At 38.1% G+C, this 22,881-nt stretch overlaps 1 protein-coding gene across 4 annotated transcripts in view; it reads left to right on the top strand.

Moving 5' to 3' along the window:
• The window catches only part of LOC144031002 (ephrin type-A receptor 6-like), a 187,172-nt gene that overhangs the window by 148,698 nt on the left and 15,593 nt on the right, over positions 1-22,881 (top strand). For all 4 annotated transcript variants that reach the window (XM_077537683.1, XM_077537681.1, XM_077537680.1 and 1 more), the window contains 4 exons: positions 14,393-14,517; positions 14,923-15,085; positions 18,469-18,577; positions 22,305-22,375. In XM_077537683.1, the coding sequence (XP_077393809.1) occupies positions 14,393-14,517; positions 14,923-15,085; positions 18,469-18,577; positions 22,305-22,375 (468 nt within the window). The remainder of the gene's footprint in view (positions 1-14,392; positions 14,518-14,922; positions 15,086-18,468; positions 18,578-22,304; positions 22,376-22,881) is intronic.

Here is a 22,881-nt window from a genome sequence, read left to right as displayed (position 1 = left end):
TGTTTTATTATTTACAATATATCAATTAACCAAGTATTTACTAAGATAAATACAAAAACAAATTAATTTTATTTGGCCATGTTTAGTGGTGAAACTGCCAAATTAATGCATTACTGGACTTTTTACGATTGAATATAGATGTTGAGTGGGGTGGATTAAAGAACAGAGTGAACCGTGCTTAAGATGTCACAAGCAATTTTTGTATGTGTGCCCACAAAAGATCCTAATACATAATTTATGTTGGACACTGAACTTGCGGTTGAATGTCATCTTTTCCAAATCATTTTTATCCCCTAAACACTTTCATCAAGTGCTTCTGGAGAGAGAATGAAAGCTCCAGTATGTAAAAGCAGTGGGGGAAAAAGAAATATGTCTTTGTGTGAGAGAGTGAAAGTGAACGCATCAATATGACTGTTTTCACCGCCGCGCTTCTCAGCCAGCTGATTCTCACCCATCTGAGATCCCGAGCGAGGATTATAAAACCAATCAGCGGACAGTGATTGCTGCTGCTAGTCTGTGATTGGATCACAAACCGGGTTCTGCCGACGGCGCTGGAAGAAGTGAGAGAGAGAAAAGACGCTTGATAACCCTGAAATGCAAAGGTTTAATAGAAGGGAAGAGCAGACCCAGACGGAACAGGAGATCAAGAAGTCTAATATTTCTCATCAGCCTCAATTTTCAAACACATGCATACCATTTTATTAGTGTTCGTTTTCCAAAAGTGGGTCACAGACCCGTTGTGAAGTGGCGTGGACAGAAAGGCGATTAAAAATGATTCAACGTGCATGTGGCTTTTTGTGTTTGATTTCTTTTTTTTTTTTTTTTTTTTTTTGGTTTGCCATAAAATGTTTTTCTATTTTGTGATTTTCACATAAGCTAGACGGCAAGGAAACTGCTGTATTGCTTCTCAGCTTGTACAGAAGTACATGTGAAATATAAAATTATCTAGCCGTATTTATTTTTTGCAATTTGGATTTTGTTTTAATACTCACTTTCTTAATTATGTGCTCTGAAAAGCACTTTGTCTTTGTGTTCATATGTTTATTTGTGGTGGATAAAGACTGAGCCTTGGAGAAAGTAGTGACATTCTGCAAGTACCGTATTTTCCGTACTATAAGGCGCACCTAAAAGCCTTCCATTTTTTCAAAAGCTGACCATGCGCCTTATAATCCAGTGCGCCTTATATATGGATCGATATTGAGCCGCAACAGGTCTCGCTGTCAAGACGCTATCAGTGACCCTGCACAATCGGTGACGCGCATCTAATACTAATACTTTACCTCAGAGAAAATAATAAAACAGCTGTGTATTCATTTTGGGAGTGAATGGAGTTGTCAGAAAGCTGGTTTGTAATCTATTAATAAAGTTTGACTGACCTATCTGACTGTTTTGTTGACATTCCCTTTAGCGCAGCACCATCTAATGGATGCATAACGTAACCCCAGCCTCTACTATAGCGCCTTATATATGGAAAAAGTTTTAAAATATGTAATTCATTGAAGGTGCGCCTTATAATGCGGAAAATACGCATAAAATAAATTGTTTGTAATTCCTATTTATAATTTTGCCGTGACATCACACACTTCTGGACACTCCAAATACTTTTTTAATTGTCCAAATACTTTGATTACTGTCAAGTTTAAACACCATCTATGACATTTTTAAAAATACACAAATGAGGAGACATAATAATAATTAAAATTAGAAAACAGGGGCTTTTACTCGTATACGATGAGAGATAGGAGAGCGTGACAGCTTACTGTGCAAAAAATGAATAAAAAAATGTTGATGTGTGTGCGTGTGTGGGTGCGTATTTGTGCAAACGTAATGAATTTATGCAACTGTGATATGTTAGCAGGTGTTGGCCCTCAGTACATGTTGGCAGTTTAGGTGCTCATCCCATGGGAACACGTTTGACCTGGGGCATCTGTTGCCCTCTTCCCATTCCCTGCCCTTCAGCACCTTTTCTCATCTGTCGATGACCTGTTGATAATACCCACTTAAAAATAAATAAATAAATAAAGTGGAGTGAGTAATTTGAATTAAAAAACGTTATTTGGCAAGATTTTAATCAAGTTTGTGGAGTTGAGAAGGCAAAGAAAGTCTGGAGGAAAACCGATGTGAAAGGAGATAAATTAGCACAGCTGCGCCTGGGAGGGAAGCCTTTATCTATGTTGCTCTTCTTACTGTTTATTAAAATTCAAGTTGCAGCACATAAATACCCAACAGATTATCATGCGTCCCATCAGATTAGGTGAGCAAAGTCAAACAGTTGGCACAAACTTTTCGGGACAAAAAAAAAAAGAAAAAAAAAGGGTTATCTGTTTATCAAGAGGAAAATCAAGATAAAGGACAGTTAGCACTGACCTTATTTTGTTAATAGATTTTTTTTTTCTGTATGTGTTAAGTAGGGGTGTGAATTGCCTAGTACCTGACGATTCGATCCGTCTCACGATTCACAGGTCACGATTCGATTCGATACCGATTAATCCCGATACGAATTTATAAGTCGATTGTTGCGATTTTTTTTCATTCAAATTTAGAAAATACTAATCAGTAAGCTTGTAGAGTGTAAGATTTATATGAAAATGTATGATTTATTTATCTGAAATTTCAGTCTTATAGAGGTTGTAATCTGTTTCATGTTTGAACAGCATTAAAATAAAATATTAAGGCTTAATGTTCCGTTCATATAACATTCTTCCATGCTCAAGGTGTGAATCCTAACCCGAAGTCAGACGTTTTGTTGAATATTTTTCCATTAAAAATGGAAGTTTAAAAATCGATTCACACACACGAAAAAAAAAAAAAAAAAAAAAAAAAAGGCAATGATGATAAGACGTTGAATCGGTAAGACTACCGAATGAACAATTCTGAGCTCTTAAAAAAAAAAAAAAAAAAGATTTTTTTTTATTATCGCCGAATCGATTTTTTTTTTAACACCCCTAGTGTTAAGCATTACAGGAGGGTTGCAACAGTGGACTTCCCACAAGTTGTATCCTGTGTGGTCTTCTATATCTTTAGCTCGGTCCTCTGAGCTCCTTGCACCGACACCGTTTCGCCAGTCAGCATAACGAGTACCTGACCCGCCCCCCCCCAGGATTGCTATTCAGCAGTGTTCAGAACAGGTGGGGAGTTTTGAAAGAAACGAGATTAGCTGTTTCTACCCCACAAAATGATTTATGCCCAGACTTTTATCAGTAGGCTTCCCCCTGCAAAGATAATTTCCCCTGACTTCACCTCACAGCAGGAACTATTTTAAGCATTGGCTCATTAATGCAGAGTGATTGGATTCATTGTTCCGCGCAGCTGACGGATGTTCTCTGAAGTTTGGCCGTCTCAACCCACACCTCAATCCCCTCTTCAATCTTTGGCTTGAATTTCCTCCCAAGAACGCGACCCGTTGTCTTGTGACCGCGAGATAAATCAACTGCAGCGCGGCTTTTGTCGCGTCTAATTGAAGCTGCGTGAGCCTCACTTGATCAAACCGTTCATAACGGCTGTCGCTCAAACGTTAAAGACGCCTCAAATTGCGTAACATTTAACAACCTTCGAGGACACGAGCGCATCTCATTGATTATTGTTTTGTACTCGTATCTCAACATTCGTTGAAATACGTTTTCAAGGAGCGTACTCGTCATTTTTGCAGTGATGACTGATTTCTGTTCCATGTACAGCACTTTGTATACAGCAATGCTTGTTTTAAAGTGCTTTATAAATAAAGTTGAGTTGCTCTGACATGGCTCCATGGTAGAGGGTTATACAAAAAGCAATCAGTTTACTATTTTGTTGTTCATGCTTTATGTGGTCAGTGTACCCAAAAGTGGTTTGATATGGATACTTGAACCATGACGTGCCTTCAAAATTGAGTATGGTATACTGTTTGGTGGAAATGTGCTGCTTTCTTTCATGCAGTACCACAATAATTTACCCAATTGTAGATTCACACAAAAAAAAAAAAAAAGTGTGGTTGCAAAAATGTGCCATACAAGCTGAAACAGCTAAAAACTGCTTGGTGGAAACACTCAACAAAAAATATAAACGTTCACATTTATTATGAGGTGAACTCTAAAATCTAAAACTTCCACATACACAATATCACCATTTCTCTCAAATATTATTCACAAACCAGTCTAGATCTGCGATAGTGAGCACTTCTCTTTTGCCAAGATAATCCATCCCACCTCACAGGTGTGCCATATCGAGATGCTGATTAGCCATCATGATTAACTCAACTCAACTTTATTTATAACACGCTTTAAAAACAGGCATTGCTGTATACAAAGTGCTGTACATAAAACATAAATCAGTTGTGCAGTAAAGTATAAGGTAACAAAACAAGAACAAAGCAAACATTTTAAAGGACGTATACACGTTTTTTGTTTTGTTTTTGACAAGTAAATAAATTTCCATCCATCCATTTTCTTGACCGCTTATTCCTCACAAGGGTCACGGGGGTTGCTGGAGCCTATCTCAGCTGGCTTTGGGCAGTAGGCGGGGTACACCCTGAACCGGTTGCCAGCCAATCACAGGGCACACAGAGACGAACAACAATCCACACTCACAAGCACACCTCGGGACAATTCGGAGTGTCAATTAACCTGCCATGCATGTCTTTGGAATGTGGGAGGAGACCGGAGTACCCGGAGAAGACCCACGCAGGCACGGGGAGAACATGCAAACTCGGAGAATAAATTTTACATCAGTAAATTAATAAGTAGGCGAGTGAATAAAGAATGCACAGGTGTGCCTTAGACTGCCCACAATAAAAGGCAAGGCAGTACTGACTGTTTTTCTGAATTAAGCCCCCTCCCCCAAAAAAATGCACCTTTCATTATGGGTAGTCTAAGAGCATCTTGATATGGCACACCTGTGAGGTGGGCTGGATTGCCTTGGCAAAGGAGAGGTGCTCACGATCACAGATTTAGACTGATTTGTGAACAATATTTAAGAGAAATGGTGATGTGGGAAAAAAAGTTTGAGTTCATCTCATAGAAAAATTCTTTGTAGTTTTGAGTATATAATCAACTTAATAGTTGTTCTCATCAGAGACTGTGAAAAGGCTTTTTTTTTTTTTTCCTGCTTGGCAAAAGATGATTTTTTTTTTAACAGAAAATAATATACTTGCATCCATTGTATTATATTGTATGTACTGTATTGTATATAGCAGGTACTATTTCAAGCAGGGAAAGAGGTATTTGACAGCAGGGCTGTGTGCAGATTGCCCTGTTGGAAATAAGCTCCACAGGAATGCATTGCCTCTCTGCCTGCTGTGTGATCTGCTGCAGCAAGTCTGCAATGGCTTCTATAAGAGGCCGCTCTTATTGCTGTATGTAATCCTCACCGCACTGGCTCGCGCCTCCTTTTTTATCAGACGCACTTTGATGCTTAGTCCGTGTTTGTTCTGTCTAGCTATTTAAAGTACATCAGAGAGAATGTCGAACATAATAAAGAAATCTTAACCACTTCCAGTTGATGTAAAGGGATTATTAGATTATAGGGTTTCCACGCTCCTCATTTACTTCAAAATTGAAGGCTATGCTTTGATTTGTGTGATGGTCTGCGCTAAACACATTTTCGTTGGATTTGAAATAAAATATATTAAACTTATATTACGGTAAACGTTTTTCTTTCATCCTCAGTTCTGCAAATTCCCTGAACTAATTACTCAAATTTAACTGTAAGACAGCAAAATACGGAAATGACTAATGTCCTGTGAGTTAACTCATTCACTGCCAGCCCAGTAAAAATGGATTTTTAGGGCTGCTAGATTATGGGGAAAAATAATAATCAGGATTATTTTCGCAATTATTCAAACGGTTATTTATGTTTTGGCACAAAACAAGAAAATGGTTAAGCGTTTAAAAATATTAGGACCAAATTAAAATAAAAAAAAAAAAAAATAGAAACACTATAATTAAGTTTTGGACCAAACAGAATTTATAATAATATATATTTATTTAGGTTGGCAAAAACGTGAAAGTTGGAGTGCAACATATGCACTGTGCAGTAGGGCAATTTTTTTTTATTATTTTTGGTACAAAACAGGAAAATTTTTAAACATAAAAAAAAATATTAAGACAAATAAAATTATTTGAACCACTATATTTATGCAAGTTCCTTTTGGATGAAACAAAATTGATCAAATTAGTTATTTTAAAATTAAAAAAAAAAATTGGTGCAAATGTATAAATTTAAACAACTCAATAATCTTTTTACTTTGTGATTATGCTGATTTTGTAATTGTGGAGCGTAATAATTGAAATTATAATTGAATTTCAATTAATTGCACAGCCCTACTTTGACGTGTATAGCCGTCAATGGCACTGAATGAGTTAATCATTTAAATTGAGAACAGCGATATATTTTAATTCCCTCCCTTTTGAAGAGCAAGAAGGACAAAAACAAGTATTTGAACTAGTCGCATGACAATGTGAACTTGGTGTTAGCAAGTCAGCTGTCAGTAGCCAAATACTTTGCTTCTTCTCATTAATTACCTTTTGGGGGAAAACAGGGTGGAGGACAAATGAGTATTGATCATAGCGGGCTAGTATTGGTCCGCTTTACTGGCCTTTCCCACACGTCATTTCTTCTCCACATCCCCATTAAGTGGGAACAAGAGAGATCAGCGGCAAACTGGGACTTTATTAGAGGCAAGGGAGACCCTGGAGTGTAAAAGGCTGGCGAGCAGACTTGATCTGACATGAGCTGTTGCATTAAGGATTTTCCAAGTCAAAAGTTGCCTTTTAATCTTCCTTCCCTATTTTCACATCTTCTCAACAATGTGATTTTTCCACACCCGCTTTCCCGATTTATTGATTGTGTAACCTGACTTTAATTACCTGTAAACTTCACGTGTACATACTGTATAATCAATTGTTTAGATGACTGTTGTGGTGACCATCTGCTAGGTCAAAGTAATATAAGAATCTTCCCTTCACGGTCATCCTTGAGACAGCCACCACAGCAGGAGGGGACTGCAGGTGTGCAAGAAACTGTCCCAGTTTCGATCCACTTGACAGCTCGCTCGTGTCACTGGGGTCACAGCCAATTATTCTCTTGTGGATTGCTTTCAACGGCAGACACATTTGGTAGATATATTGTTGTTCGCGGTTGTTGCTTTATGGAAGAATAAGTGTATTCTTGGGATATTTATGTCAGTAGAATTAATTGAATTCGGTTAAGAGCTGATATGTCGGTCTTTTTCAAATTGTGATGCTGGTGCCTGGGAAAACATGCTTTATACATATACATATATATATATATATATATATATATATATATATATATATATATATATATATATATATATATATATATATATATGTGTGTGTGTGTGTGTAAATGCCAGAATAAAGTGTAATTGCACACCCACTACAGTAGATGGCAGTGGTGCTCTCATTTATGTATTTATTTTTAATATCAGCCAAACTTCAAATCTTTTTTTTTTTTTTTTTTTTTTTTTTTTAGAGACAAACATTTTCATAAAGTTTTCTCTTTGTTTTAAGTGGATCTAGTTCTCTCTCTTTTTTTATGTTAATAAGGATGCAGTTTTATGCCAAGGTATAATGTACTTATATAATCTAAACTTATATAACACGGCAGAGAGTTGGAGGTTTGTTTTCTTTTTTTTTTTAGTTGGCAGGAATACACAAAGGATTGGATTTATGATATGTACTGTAGCTCCTCTAGTTGTTTGTTTGTTTTGTTTTGTTTTTTTTGTTTTTTACAAGGTCAAATAACTATTAAAACTAGGGGTGGGAATCTCTGACATGAGGCCGATTCGATATGTATCTCGATACACAAGTTGCGATTCGATTGAAAAACGATTATCTTTCAGAACAGAACGGTTCGATACGGTTCGATTAAGTTTGGGAACGATACAATTTTCGATTCGATACGATTAATTTCAATATTCAAAACTTATAGTGACATTTGTTGCTTGTAAACATTAATCTTAAAACACCACAAATTTTTACAGTATCTACAAATGTGTTAAAACAGAACAACAACAAATATGTCTTCTATATTTTCTATTAAATCTATTATTTAAATGGACCGGAACAAAGGGCTGGGCGATATGACTGAAAAATGTATCAGTTTAAATATTTATTAGTTGTTATTGACAGTTATAATTGTTTTTTGGTTTTGTTTTGTTTTTAATTCAAAATAAGGATCGGGAAAACAAAAGGCTGATAATTCAATTTGAAATATAAATATTTAACCTTTAAAAAGATACCAACACAATTAAACAGAATATGTCCACATTGTGAAGTATTTCAGAAACATAAATTTAAGACATGAAATAAACCTACCATCCAGCCAAAAGAAATATGAAGCCACCTTATGGAACAATGAATCTATCAAACACATTTTAACAACTTAATATATCCAAAAATATTTCCAAAAGTGGCCTAACCTTTTTATCAACAATTTTTGTTTTTAACAATTTTTGTTTTTCTTTGCCATCACATTCATTTTTGGTTAATGTATGACATCTTTTTTGTTTTTTTTAATCTGAGACACGATGATGACCACAGAATCACCACTGTTTATATTTTGTTTTTTGGGCTGTCGTTCATTTTGAGTTTGATGACGTAATCGCGGGCACATCTCAGTTCTCCTATCTGCTGCTCATGCTAGTTGTGTACATTGACAGGGAGCCACAAACTGAGAAATTAGATACTTGCAGTGTGCTTTTAGCTTAGCTGGTGTGTTGGCTGTGGGACATACCTGTGTCGTTTGAATCCATGCATTGGATCGTCATGGGAGTTATTCTTTTTGGCTCGCGCGCAGTACCAACGCCGGCCCGGGACATACAAGTGCACCGAGAGGACTCGATAGCAATGGGAAATACCGAGATGTGAGGCACCGGCTTCTGCTAACTGTCTCCATTTTAATGTTGTCACTCGTGCGCGACTGCGCGCGAGCGCGCGTGCCGTGTCGCGAGCACGGCGTTGACGGTAGGCGGCCCCCCTCCCCCCCAAAAAAGGTGCGGAACGTCTTTGCATTATGTTTACAACATCCGGGGAATGAAGCGTCTCTGAGCGCTACTTTGTAGCTCTCTGTAAACACGGAAGTAGCTTGAATAGTGCTGCTACTGAAATGTAAACAAAACTAGTAGAGCACGGTGCAGAACTCTTGCTATTGTTATGAAAACCATAAAGCCTCACTCGCAACCGATTCACAGCAACGCGATATCCGGTCCACAGCTTTACAAGCAATGTATCTAAGGATTCCCGGGGGATTTTGTATCGGTTGACAAGTCTGCTACCGATACGGTCGTTTAGCTCCCGTTGACGACCGATGGTTCGGTCGAATCGGTTTTTTGTCCCACCCCTAATTAAAACCAACAATTGTTTCCATTAGGAACAGGAAGCATAATTTCTGGAGCTTTATAAAGTCTCTTCAAGACATTGTGCTAACACACAGCAATTGGGCAGCACTCTAAAAATAAAAGATGCCCAGAATGCAGGAGAAGGACACGAGAAATTTTTTTAGCTTGCAGTTTTCACACTGCGAAATGTAATGACAATATGACAGTTTTTGGAGAGGTTTGGAGTTTATGATGAGATCTAGAAGGGGTGGGGGTGGGGGGGGGGTACATTTTAGAGAGGAACTGCTTACCGACAGTCGACAGAAATGCTTGCACAAGCTTGACCTTCATGGATGAATCGAGGGAAAAGAAAACCTTGTTCGACCTGTGAGGATGGTGTTAAATCTCACTTCTTTTCCAACTCACCAAACCAAAACGTTTTGTTTTTTGTATGTTTTATTTTCGGCTTTACTACCAAATCTGGGGTTATTTACCAGACTGCAGAGATAATGTTTCAACAAAATTCTAACAATACTAAACTTTTTCACTTGAATGACGTAAATTGTATTGTCCAATGGGAACATGAGAACTGACTGGCTTAAATAATGTGCATTAAATCAAATAAAGGTGACATAATTGTAATATTATTGTAAGTTAGGGCAGCACACACATACACACATATTTTCACCAATGAAGATTATTAAAGTGTCGTCTGGGATGGCCCCAAGACAAACCTGAAGCAGACATCGAGATAGGAGACAGACAGACATTATCAATATGGCTGCTGTAAACAACAATACCAATAGTGCGACGTGCTGATTTCTGCTCACTCGTTCTTTCTATCAACAGTGAATCAGTGAAGTGTTCGGACATCGTTTAAACTCTCGCGCTGCATCAATAGCGGCTCTATTGATTTTTTTTTTTTTTTTTTTTTTTTTAACCGTTAATGGAAGCCTTTGGGGCAGCAAAGCTAATTAAAATCATATGCAGGTCAAGCTCATTTAAAGACTCCCCATTAGTTTATGTTGAGCTTAACCACGCCTGACTGCAAAATCTATCCATTGGGCATTGTAATTGACTGGTGTTTCTAATGGCTTTCCGATGCTCCTGCTTCTCATAGAGGGAATGATGTCCTCTGGCAGGTTTCGTGCTGCAGCTCTAATAATACACAATCATTAGAGACAGCTGCCTTGTGTCCCGTTCTTCAAAGTGAAACTTTCACATGTCCGCATTTGCCAATTAACATGTATAGTAGTATCACTTGGACTCACAAACAAAATCTGCGTTCACATATTTACAACTCGAATGAGTTACCTATTGTACTTTTGTGAAAACAACATCATATTCCAAAAAAATGAAAATCCAATTTGATAATGATCAATGGAGCACACTTATATAAAGCTTTATCTACACTATATGTTATCCAAAGCGCTTTACAGAATACATCGGAGTGGACCAAGACTGTTGGCTATGTGGCCGATGCGCTAACGCAGCCACATCAACCTACGAAAAGGTTTTTATTTTTATTTAAATACCGGTAACTTTCCTCCAGGATCCCTCACTGCACAATGGTCATCAGCATAACCCAGGGTGTTTTTTTTTTCCTTTTTCTTTTGGTAAAGCTTCAAATCCATCTATGCTCTGTCGTACCAGCTAGCTAGCGCTAAGCTAACCTATCTGCCAGCTAGCTAGCGCTAAGCTAACCTATCTGCGAGGGTTCGTCTTTCCGACCCAGTGGACAAGTTTGCATACTCCCTTAGTGCTAAAATAGTGTCATAGAGCAACAGTAACAACAAAGGTTTTGATACACTTACATTTAATTTAATGTTCATTAGCCGGATAAACATTCCGATACATGTGGTAGCCTAAGGGTGTCATTCTTGTTGCTAGGTGCGTTGAGAGGTCTAAATGTTGTGCATTTCTTAATTGGGTACACATAACTGTTATATTTTGTTACCATATTTCTTCAGTCACGCAGTACCTGCTAATGAATTTATCTAGGAAGAAATCACACTAAAGCTGAAACTGAGCTGTGACCATCCCGGATGTGAGAAATGTACAGTAGTTGCCTGATTAATGTACATACAAGTGATTCTGGTACGATTTGGCAAGATTGGAAGGTTGGAAGATTCTTTATGTTGGACAATAATTCAGTGGCCAAGTTATTGGCACCAATTAAGAGAGCTTACTTTCAGATGGGGGGCATTTAGTGGCATCTAAACAATCAATAGGGACTTAGTTAGTTCAGTAAGAGTAGATTTGGCTGAGAAGTATGTCTGAGTGTACGTGTGCATTTAACACTCGCAAGCTAATTGGAATCTCTCAGTCAGGAGGAATATTGCGTTTGGTTTGTTTATTGCTTTCTGTCAGGGCCAATATACCAGCCCGAGATGCCAAACATCTTGCCGCCTTAAACCCTGTTATTCAGCAGACACATTCAGACCAGATATGATGAATTTTATTTTCCCACTGAGGAATAAATGCAATATGAGAGAGGTTCTATAAAGTGATAACATCTAGAAAGATGTAAATGTATCAAGATGCTCTGTCATTTCTTATTCTCTCACATGCTACACTTTGAGTGTGCTGGCGGGAATGTTATTGACCATAAAATAGCTACACCCATTAATCTTATGTTGGTGATCACTGTCATCATCTTATCTGGATTTTTATTTATTTATTTATTTTCTGTAAGATTTTGTATTCCGTGTGCGATTTTATAAGTCGAGGTTCATGGACTCTGTAAATTTCAAAAGAACCAATTTTAACCAAATAACCAATTTTGGTATGTACTAATTTTTGCAACATGAAATGAAATTGTTGAAATATGTCACTTGCAATCAACTGGGCTCATTGCAATTGTTGGTACATTAGGGCCTACTTATCTGTTGCACAATGAGTGACGATGTTAGAAAATTAAACGAGTGTGTTTTAATTTTGAGTTAATTTAAAGTTCGTTTAACTCCATTAATTATTTTTTTTAAACGCGCGATTAATGACCGCCCCCGAATTCCAGTCGCATCATCCACATCAAAATTTAGCAGTATTAAATTTAAGAGCAATGCATATGTTTGTGGAGACTGTGGACAAGTTGTTATTTATGTGTGTGTGTGTATATATATATATATATATATATATATATATATATATATATATATATATATATATATATATATATATATATATATATATATATATATATATATATATATGTTATTTTACAACTTTCAAAATGTGCAGAATTTCACGAGTTACTTCATGTTTAAGATTAGATAGCTCTTAATATGAAAAGAAATGCACTGTGCTGTCACCACCGTCTTACAATTATGCCATCTAGTGGCAGAAAAATGACCAACACAATTCAACATCACACTTGTTTTTTACAGTACAGTACAGCTTCTTAATTTTAACTCCATTTTATGAATTATTATGAAATTACTGCATCAATGACTAAAAGATGTGGCCATATTTCTATTCTATTCTATTAACATTTTTTCCACTTTTATGTTAAGAATATGAAAACTTGGGGAAAAAATATGTTATTGTACATTTAGAAAAGATACAAAATTTGCGATTAGTCGAGAGTTAATAACCTAACGTGGGAAGAATCAAGTAAAAGGGTGGCAGTTTGTGGGTGAAGACTGATGGGTGAAAGATTCAAAGGTGGTCACTTTGAGCTCAGATCACCAGCAGTGAGTCTCTGGGTGCCTGTTTTAACAAGCTCAAAGCCCTGCAGTTCTCATCTGGTCTTAGCCTGTTCCAAAACGCCAGGTCTCGAGCTCTTGATCAAAACCTCAAACATTCAGTAATGATCCCTCATTTTCCCCTTGAACTCCGAGCTTCCTTGCCATTATAACCAGCATCACTGTGGAATTGGAAACTCTAGTGTTCCTATAAAAAATAAAAGAATCTTCCTATGTAGCATGTCATCTTTCACTTGGAATACCCGAGAGAAAAGCAAGCCCACCTTTTATATCCACATAATGAGTCGGCTGTGTAACACTGTGTGTAATATATAATAATGACTCTCAGGACAGCTACATCTGCTGACCTCTCTGGGGAGCTGAGTACAATTATTTACCCAGCCAAAAAAAAAAATAATCATTGAACAAAGCAAATGCAATTTAGTAGAGGAAAACAAGATGCATCTTCCTCCGCTTGTTTTCAATTATAACTAAGTGATCTAACAGGATTCTAAAGAAATGTTTACCGTTTTCCCAGCAGATTGTAAGGACTCGAGCTTATTATGATGTACTCTCATTGAGTGTGTGCATGGATGAGACACTGATTGGATGGGTGTTAGTTAATCAACCATTTGTGTATCATGTCCTTGCACCTACGTCAGCTACATATTTTTGTCCGTTCTTAGTACCATAGAATCCCGTGTATAATTTTCATTGAAACAGATTTGCCTGGTATGTCGTGATTTTTCATTTAAATGAATAACTCATTCACTCGCAGCCATTTTCACTGAAGCAACCCCCTTCGCTCCCGGTTGCTTTACTGGATTTTGACCACAAAATGCGCTGTTCTGTCGCTATAAAAACTTGAAACCTACCAAAAGAAAGATTAGCGTCTCTTCTTTCATCAGGAAAAAGTATGTATCTGTTTCCATTTTGCAGCAATTAGCATTAGAATACAGGCATAGCTAAGTTTCATCATTATTCACAAACCTGTTGAAAACACTGGCAAAAAGAGCTTGTTGCAACATGGCACTGGTTGATCTCTTATACTCTGCTGCCACATGCTGGCTGTTTTTGTAAGAACTACCTCTTCCTGTCAGAAGCTGAATCAAAGCCTTCTGTATGCTCTAGCATTAAAAAAAAAAAAAAAAAAAAAAAAAAAAAAAGTATAAATACATTTTTGGGAGTGCAGGTCAAAATATTTAAAAAAAATCATTTATAAAAATTTTAAAAAATATCAAAAACGTATTTATACGTTTTTGGGTTTGCATGATAAGAATATCAAAACATATGTTTATGCAGCAAAATGCTGTTGTAAATCTCATGTACAGTACAATTATGCACATTGTTGTCACGAACGGAATTTGAATGTGAATTTATTGTGTTAAACCAGGTCCCTCACTGGTGGGGTCTCTGAAGAAGGACTGGGCCTCTCCCAACAGCATCGCTCTCTCCTGGCAGCAGCCCAAAGAAGCAACCTTGCCCATCCTCGACTACGAGATCAAATACTATGAGAAGGTACTGTGTTGGTCTGGCACCAGTAAACAATAAATAAATAAACACTCAGTAGCCAGGATCAGACAAATATTTTGGCTGGCTATTAAACAAGTTGAGTTTGGTCCTATTTTTGTTCTAACAATATACAATTTCATATAAAGAGCTCAGATGTATTTATTTTTTTTAACCTGTGGTTAAGAAATAAACAACATGCTGTATCTTAAGTGAGTATTCAAAAAGAACTCATGCAGAAGAATGTTTGAATTTCAATGAGCTCCTTATGTTAACTGGAAACTAAAAATGTTTTTTTTTGTGCAACGTTGCCTGTAAGATATTAATAGATATGGAGACAGACAGCACTTATACATTGCTGCGTAGACAATCTTTGTTCAAAACCTTGACCAAGTCACCTTCTTGCCAACATAGGAACACGAACAGTTGAGTTATTCTTCCACAAGCAGCAAGGATCCGAGCGTGATCATCACAGGCTTGAAAGCAGCCACCTGGTACGTCTTCAGTGTCCGCACCCGCACGCCGTCTGGATACAGCTCCTACGCCACCAGATATGAATACAAAACTACTGGAGATTGTAAGTTATCATATCCTTACTACGGTTCTAACAGTCCAATAACATTTTTGTGAAACGGTACGTGTTTGTTTGGGTGTAAAGACAACGCTCCTCACCTTGGTAACATTCATCACACCTGACACATCAGATGGTTTATTTAATAATTCCATTCAACTGATAACGTGTTCTTTGGGAAGTGCAGTTTGAACTTATAATGGAACAAAGTTTGTTTTGGTCATTTGGGACCCCAAAAAGTGTCACACAGTAACTCCAGCCAGGGCTAGGTTCAATTCTACATGACAGGATAAAAGTCTATATGACAAAATAAGTGTGACAAATACAGGATGATAACTGCATAGCAACTGACGACATCAAGGACACAAACAGTCACAACACACCTCTACAGGAACTCATATTTTACATCTGAAGTTATAATCCCTAATGCAAAAAACACATGTGCCTTAACTTGTCAAACTAGATGCCATGATTAATTTCACGTTTGAAATCAGGTGACCTTCTCCTTTGACTGTGTGTAGCCTTTTACGTTGTTAGCGTCCCCTTATCTTTTTGCCTTTTGTGTCTTAGCCAACAAGCTAATGTTGGGTTCTTGCCATGTGAAGATGTTAATTGGCTGGTTTGTAGCTTATTGTTTATTTTCTGTGCTTATTGTGGTAAATTCAAGTCAGTAGTGTAGTCCAGTATATAGCGTATATACATGCACGTCTTTTTCAGTCAGCATTCTGTGTTTTGTCTCACGATAAATATGTTTTACAGTATTTCAGGCTGTTTGTGTTATGAGTAATAATTACAAACTTTGCTCTTAATCAAGCCATGATAGTTTTATGACTGTGAGCAAGTACAAATGACGTATTTTTCTTTCTCACCGTTTCTCATGTTTTCTAAAATTATTTAAAAATAACTAAATAAATAAATTCATTAAATAAAATTTTAAAAGGGGGGGGGGGGATTGTTGTTTTTTTTTTTTTTGTTGTTTTTTTTTTGTTGTTGTTTTTTTTAATAAATAAAAAAAAAAAAACGCCCACCACTTCACTACTGGTAGGGGAGACCGGGGCCAGTTGCATCACGTTTTATACTTTCATATATTGCTTGGAATCAATACATCATATATAAACAAAAGTGCAAAGTCTTGGGTATATTTTTTGTGTTCATGTTATTTTCGTACTTTGCGTCAGTGCAGAGTTATAAGCCATCAAATAGAGGGAGTGAACATGTGACATGTTGCCCGACCAATGGGTAAGTTGTCACACTATATGGGGTAAGATGTCACATTGGATTTAGCGACGAATAAAACAAGGACAAAACAAAAATATCCTTGTTCTCCTGTTTTTTTTGTTTGTTTGTTTGTTTATGTTTCCAGCCAGGGTAAGTTGTCACACTATATGGGGTAAAATGTCACATTGGATTTAGCGACGAATAAAACAAGGACAAAACAAAATTATCCTTGTTCTCCTGTTTTTTTTTGTTTGTTTGTTTGTTTATGTTTCCAGCCAGATAAATTGTTAGATGGATGGCGCATTTTTCATTGACATATTCTTTGCATATGTGACAACAAACCCCAAAATGAAGTAGACAAGTTGCCCCAAACTGCCATGTTGGCTAATACTTGCTCTAGTTTAAAGTTAGCTTTAAACAGAGCAGTGACTGAGGCATGACAAGATGGCCTAAATCTCTCCTCTAACGAGTCCACTTTTTCATTGCGCCCTCTGGTGGAGAAGGAAATTGCAATGTGACAACTTACCCGTGATACAACTAATCCCGGTCTCCCCTACTAGTTTGAACAAAAAAATACCTTTTCCTCCACCACTGGCAGCCCTCCTGCATTTGCTTTCGCAGCATCAAAACCACAAGCGATCTAAAGACCGGTATCAATTTATAAGATTACATCGTAGTTACTCGTGAGGACTAAAAAGCTTGTAAATGTCAGGATTGTTGCTGGTCTATCGATCGACAAATTGAATACAGTGGGCAAAGGTGCGTGACGACACAGCCTTGATGTTTAGTGTATTTGAAATCGATATTTGTTTGTGTCTTTTTGAGACAACGCAACAGCTTTATTGCAATTCTAATCATAAAATACAAAGAGTCCAGCTGCCCTTTTGTGCGGGGTCATGCATTGTTGAGGGGCTGATTTGGCACAGTGGCTTTCTCCTCCCCGTCCAAAGCTGCAGCGCAGGGCTTTATCTGTGGATCATACAGCGCTTGGCCAAGCCTTTGTACTTCCTGGCCTTTTATCTGAAAGTGAAAGCAGATTTGCCCCCTGTCGCTGGCTCTGTCTGTGTCAGCCTGTCTGTCAGTCAGAGACTCATACTTTTTGTTTTTCCATCAGTCTTTGTCACGTCTACCTCTTCCCTTTCAGTCGTATTTGTCTTTATCGCGCCGCTGCCATCCTGTTTCCTCATCCCTCACACCGCATCCTTCATCCTGTCCTCACCTCAATGTCATTGTCTTCTCGCACGCACCTCATTATAGCCGCATCAGTCCGCCACGTCCTCGCCGTTGTGAAGAATATGTGAAGCTGTGACAGTAGTCTGGCGTGGGCACTTAGAGTCCCTCTGAGTGGTCAGTAATGGCTGTAATAGGGCGTCCTGGCTGAGGCGGTTGAGTGGCTGTCAAGCAATGAAAAAAATTGCAGGTTTGACTCCGGCTGTCACGGTTGCTCATGATACCGTGTCGTAATTCAATTTCCCTGCTGTGAGATTAATATAGGATTGAGCAATTTTTTCTATTGTTTTTTATGTATTTATTTTTTTGAACATCAACTTCAATCTTGCAATGCTAGATATCTTTGTTAGCATGCACTCACACAGATACTGTAAAAAAAAAAAAAAAATCACATGGTCCTCTCTCGTGAGGTGTGTGACCAAGCACCCTGATCTGCAATTCATAATCATTAAGCATGAAATATGATCGAAATAAGTTAGGTAAGACTAATCATCTTTCAATTATGTGGCCTATGTCAGCCGCGTGACAAGACACCGAAAATTGAGAAAATCATGAATATCAAATGGGTCCAATTTAAGCAAATGATTATGGACTAAATCACAATTTAATGAATGAATAATATTAATTAAACAGAATCAGGCCGACGAATCATTCCAGTAATAGGACTGATGGAGGGCTTTTTGCATCACAAAGAACTGATCAAACATCTCTATATCTCCTTTTGGAGGAACAACATGGTCTATTTATAGTACCTTCAGAGAAAAGATCTATGATTCATTTTCAATGACGTATTTTTGATGATGCATTTTTTTTTCTTTTTCCTCCCCTGTCAACCCGCCCAACATCCCATTTTCTCTATTCACCTGCATCTTTATTTTACCTGTCTTCTATATGTCTTCCTTTGCTGCATTCTTTTCTAACCTAAAACGTATCACCTCTAGCATCAGACCTGGCCTCTGACCAAGGTCAGGTTTTGGTCATCGTTACGGCAGCAGTGGGCGGCTTTACCCTTCTCGTCATCCTCACCCTCTTCCTCCTCATTACTGGAAGGTAAGATGACTTTACCGCCCCCGACTTCAATTTGTGCACAATAGATGCAAGCATTTATTTATTTTTTTTCAATAAATAGAAGAAAGACTAGACAATAGTGACAAATCTTAGTTTTATTACCACAAGATATGAGCTCTAGTATCTACTGAATTCATTCTTACTAGCTTTATGCCAAAAATAAAATGTTGGTCTTCGCTCCTCTTTAGAATCCAGTATGAGTTTTATAACAGTTTTTTATGTGTTCAAATTCTTCTGCACAAGTCATAAATACACCTTCGCATAACTTTGCTACATAAAAATGTTTATATACCAATCATCACGTTGTCCTGGGTGTGTTCTGGGTAGTAATGACACACTTGGATATGAGTCCTGGTCATGCTTAAAGGTGGGGTCTTCCGTTTTCACTCAGGAAAATGCACTATATAAATACAGGATGTATAGCCATGAACTCCTTCTCAGTCTACACCTCTGGGCTTCGGTTAATGTGTGGTGGTGATTTTTTCCTAAAGCACCAAGCCCTCCAGCCTGTATTTTGCCATTTTGTGTTTGTTTTGTCAACAGCGGGACGTTTCTGTGGACAGACAGTTGTTCACCCCTCCAGCCAATCGCAGAGCGGGGGGTGTGTCACTCACTGTCGGCAGACGGGGCCGGGCCAATTTGTCAGCTGCATGACGTCACTCCCGCGGCAACTTGACAGCAAACACAGATTTTTTTTTTTTCACTAGTGAGTGAGTGAGTGAGTGAGTGAGTGAGTGAGTGAGTGAGTGAGTGAGTGAGTGAGTGAGTGAGTGAGTGAGTGAGTGAGTGGGTGAAAAAAACAAAATCCGTATGTGCTGTCAAGTTGCCGCGGGAGTGACGTCATGCAGCCGACAAATTCGCCCGGCCCCCGTCTGCCGACAACCCCGTGGGGGTTTCGGAAAAAATCACCACCACAAATTAACAGAAGCCCAGAGGTGTAGATTGAGAATGTAAAACTATGTGCCTTGGATGAAGGGATCTGCTAACATCCAAATAACTTTTGAACTCATGAAGGTGTTACTAGCTGAAGATGAAATCATCTGATTTGCTTTGTGTTTTGTTTTGTTTTTGTTGTTATTTTAATACCAACCTGACAAGTGGCAGTTGATTTTGTGGAGTTAAAAAAAAAACATGAAATGTGTACTTCCAACACCTCTACAATCATAAGGGAAAAAAACTCAGTTGATTACAAAAGTACATGACAAGTATTTTTGACATATCGTCTTTGAGAACCATTCGCAATTTTGGCCCACATGAGCTTGATTGTGGATATTTTTAACTGAAAGTTGTTGGCTACGCGTAGCAGGGGCTCGTCGAGTAGTAGATGAAATGAAAGACTGGAGGAAATATGGTGAGAAATAATAAATTTACACTGTTGTTGACCAGATTAACGATCACCAGTTTTGCATAAAATTTCCCCCCACAAGGCTACTTTTTACCTCAACTAAAAATCATTACTCCAGACACCCATCACCTAATTTCAATAGTTAATGAGTTACTGAACTTTCTGTTTTAATAACAATATGTATTTTTTTTTGACAGTTTCACAATGATTTTGGTGAAATAGCCCAATAGCTGTAACTGTATGAACTGACAGTAACTGTTGATCAGAAATTCCCACCTAGAAGTGCAACCCACACTATTATTTTCATGACTAGGGTCAAGCAAGGGTTATGCTTACTGTTATGACTAGGGTCATGCAAGAGTTATGTTTGCCCTGTCTGAGAAGTGTGGGTCTTTGTCGGATTATTACCTCTGTTCCTCTGTGACACTCTCGTTGTTTCTTGTCTAGTCAAGTTTATTCCACGCCTCTCGATGTGAATAAAGAGATAAAATCTTATTTGTTTCTGCGCTTTGGGATCCAACCTCAGCACATAACAGAATTATTCTTATTTATTTATTTATTTCCTTATTTTATTCCGTATTGACGTGAACAGATTGCATAACCATGGTTGGCTGCACAGTCTTTACTAGTGTCATAAAAAAACGAGGAGCTTTACTTCAAAAACTGTTTCTTTCTAAATGTGATATTCTCTGGTTGGCCACTGCAAAGGGTGAACTCAGTCCATCACTTCACATGGGATGTTTTTTTTTTTTTTTTTGGTTTGATGATAATAATGAGAGATTTCCTGCAAGGTTTTTCATGCTTTGCTGGCTTGTCTGTCTTTTTTTCCCCCCTCATTACACAAACACATACTGAGCAGCAAACCACTTGATCGCAATATGTAGTCCTCTTGCCCTGAGTAGGAGGGACTTTTGGTCTTTTTTTAATGTTCTCGAGCAACTTGACAATGTTGAGAGCTTTCCTGGTGCTCTTATGGAAGGGAGGGAAGGATGTAAGAGGAGTTGACACGTGAGGAGGTGGAACTTACTGTTCTAAAAGCTCTGAAGCTTTTTGTGTATTTTTTGTGTAATTGACACTAACTTCTTTTACCTCTTGTATTCTTGAAATCTTGGGTGACCTCTGTTATGATGATGTGACTGTTGAGGTTGTTGAGGCAAGAGAGGAGTGGTTGGACTCCCTGTTAACGCTTTGATTAGCGCTCTGGGCAAAGTGCTTTAATTGAAGTTCCTGTTTTTGAGCGCTTATGCAAATGTGAGTGCGTCCTGCAAAAAATCACGTCTCATAACAAGTAGTCATGTCGGTGTCGGCGTGTGCGGCCCGGACATGAAAGCCAGTCAGGGAGCGGGCGGATAAAGGGGATCGGAGGAAAGGACTGGAAAGCACTGATAACGGCACATGACGCCGTTTCTTTAATGAACAGCTTGACCCCATCAACAGAGGTCAACAATGGCTTTTCCAAATCCCCTTCTTTCTTCTTCCTTTCTGTGTCACCTGCCATGCTATCGGCGCTGTCCATCAGTGTCCAGGGACCCCACAGACTTAACTCTGTCAAAGCGCACGCTGGCAACCTGTGGTTCCGAGCACCCTGACACCACTTCTGAGCTGGTCACCCAGATTATGTAAAATTTGTACTGACACACTCGCATATAGTGCTTCATCCAGAATGCTTAAAGCAATTGCCTTGCATTCTTCCTTGAAATCAATGGCTCGTAACCTAGCATTACAAATCTACGACTGCACGCCATCAACTTCTCAATGGAGTTGCTCACTGTAAAGTGAGCTGTCTATTTATCATCTTTAACTCATTTGCTCCCAATAACGTGTAAATACGTTTTTCTTAAATGTTCCAAGTGTCCCAAAGACGTATTTATACGTTTGTTAGTTTTTTTTCTAATGCTAGAGCATACAGAAGGCTTTGATGCAGCCTCTCAACTGCAAGAACGGTTGCAGAAATGGTAGTTATTACACAAACGGCCAGCAGGTGGCAGCAGAGCAAAGGAGATCAACCAGGGCCATGTAGAAAAAAAGCTCAATTACTTACAATTTTAAATAGAGTTGTGAAAACTGATGAAACTTAGCTCTCTTCTAATGCTAATTGCTGCAAAATGGAAACAGATAGAAACATACTTTTTTTTCCTGATGAAAGAAGAGACTTTAATCTTTCTTTTGGTAGGTTCCATGCTTTTATAGCAATTGAACACAATATTCTGTGGGCCTTCCAAAATCAGTCAAAATCCAGTAAAACAGCCGGGAGTGAACGGGATTGCTTCTGTGAAAATGGCTGGGAGTGAATGAGTTAATCTTGCACTGTGAGCAAAAAAAAACAATTGGAACCCTTGAACTTTTTTTGTTTGTGTTTTGCAGGTGTCAGTGGTACATCAAGGCCAAGATGACCTCCGAGGATAAGAGGAGGACCGATTATCAGAACGGACATGGTAAATGAAGTGTGATCTGGCATGAATATGCGTTTTGTATTTTGGGGCAACACAATGGTTAGCATGTTTTCCTCATAGTCCTGAGTGCGGAGTTTGCATGTTCCTTTTGCTTCAGGTGCTCCCTCCCAACTTAATGAGTACTGTAGAAACTGGATGGATGGGTGTTATATGTCATAAATTCAGCTGATGATCTTCCATTGTCTATTTAAAAAAAATAATAATAATCAAGACACAAATTAAAATAAGAGCTGTGCGTTGGGAGTACTCGTGAGGGAGGGACAACCTTGGGATAAAATTGAAATGGGAGGAGAGAGAAGAGGATGATGATAAAGGTTAAACAATAAAGGAGATGACACATGGAAATAGCTAAAACTTTTGGGCTGGACTAAGTTTCTATTATTTTTTTCTTTTCTTTTTTTATTATTACAATACAATATTGCTTTTCTATTGAAGGGAGAAAAGCAATATACTTGCTGGCCATTTCATTAGGTACACAGGCGTAATAC

The sequence above is a fragment of the Festucalex cinctus genome, chromosome 11 (assembly GCF_051991245.1).
Source record: "Festucalex cinctus isolate MCC-2025b chromosome 11, RoL_Fcin_1.0, whole genome shotgun sequence".
Lineage (NCBI taxonomy): Eukaryota > Metazoa > Chordata > Actinopteri > Syngnathiformes > Syngnathidae > Festucalex > Festucalex cinctus.
This window is presented reverse-complemented; position numbering and strand designations above follow the sequence as displayed.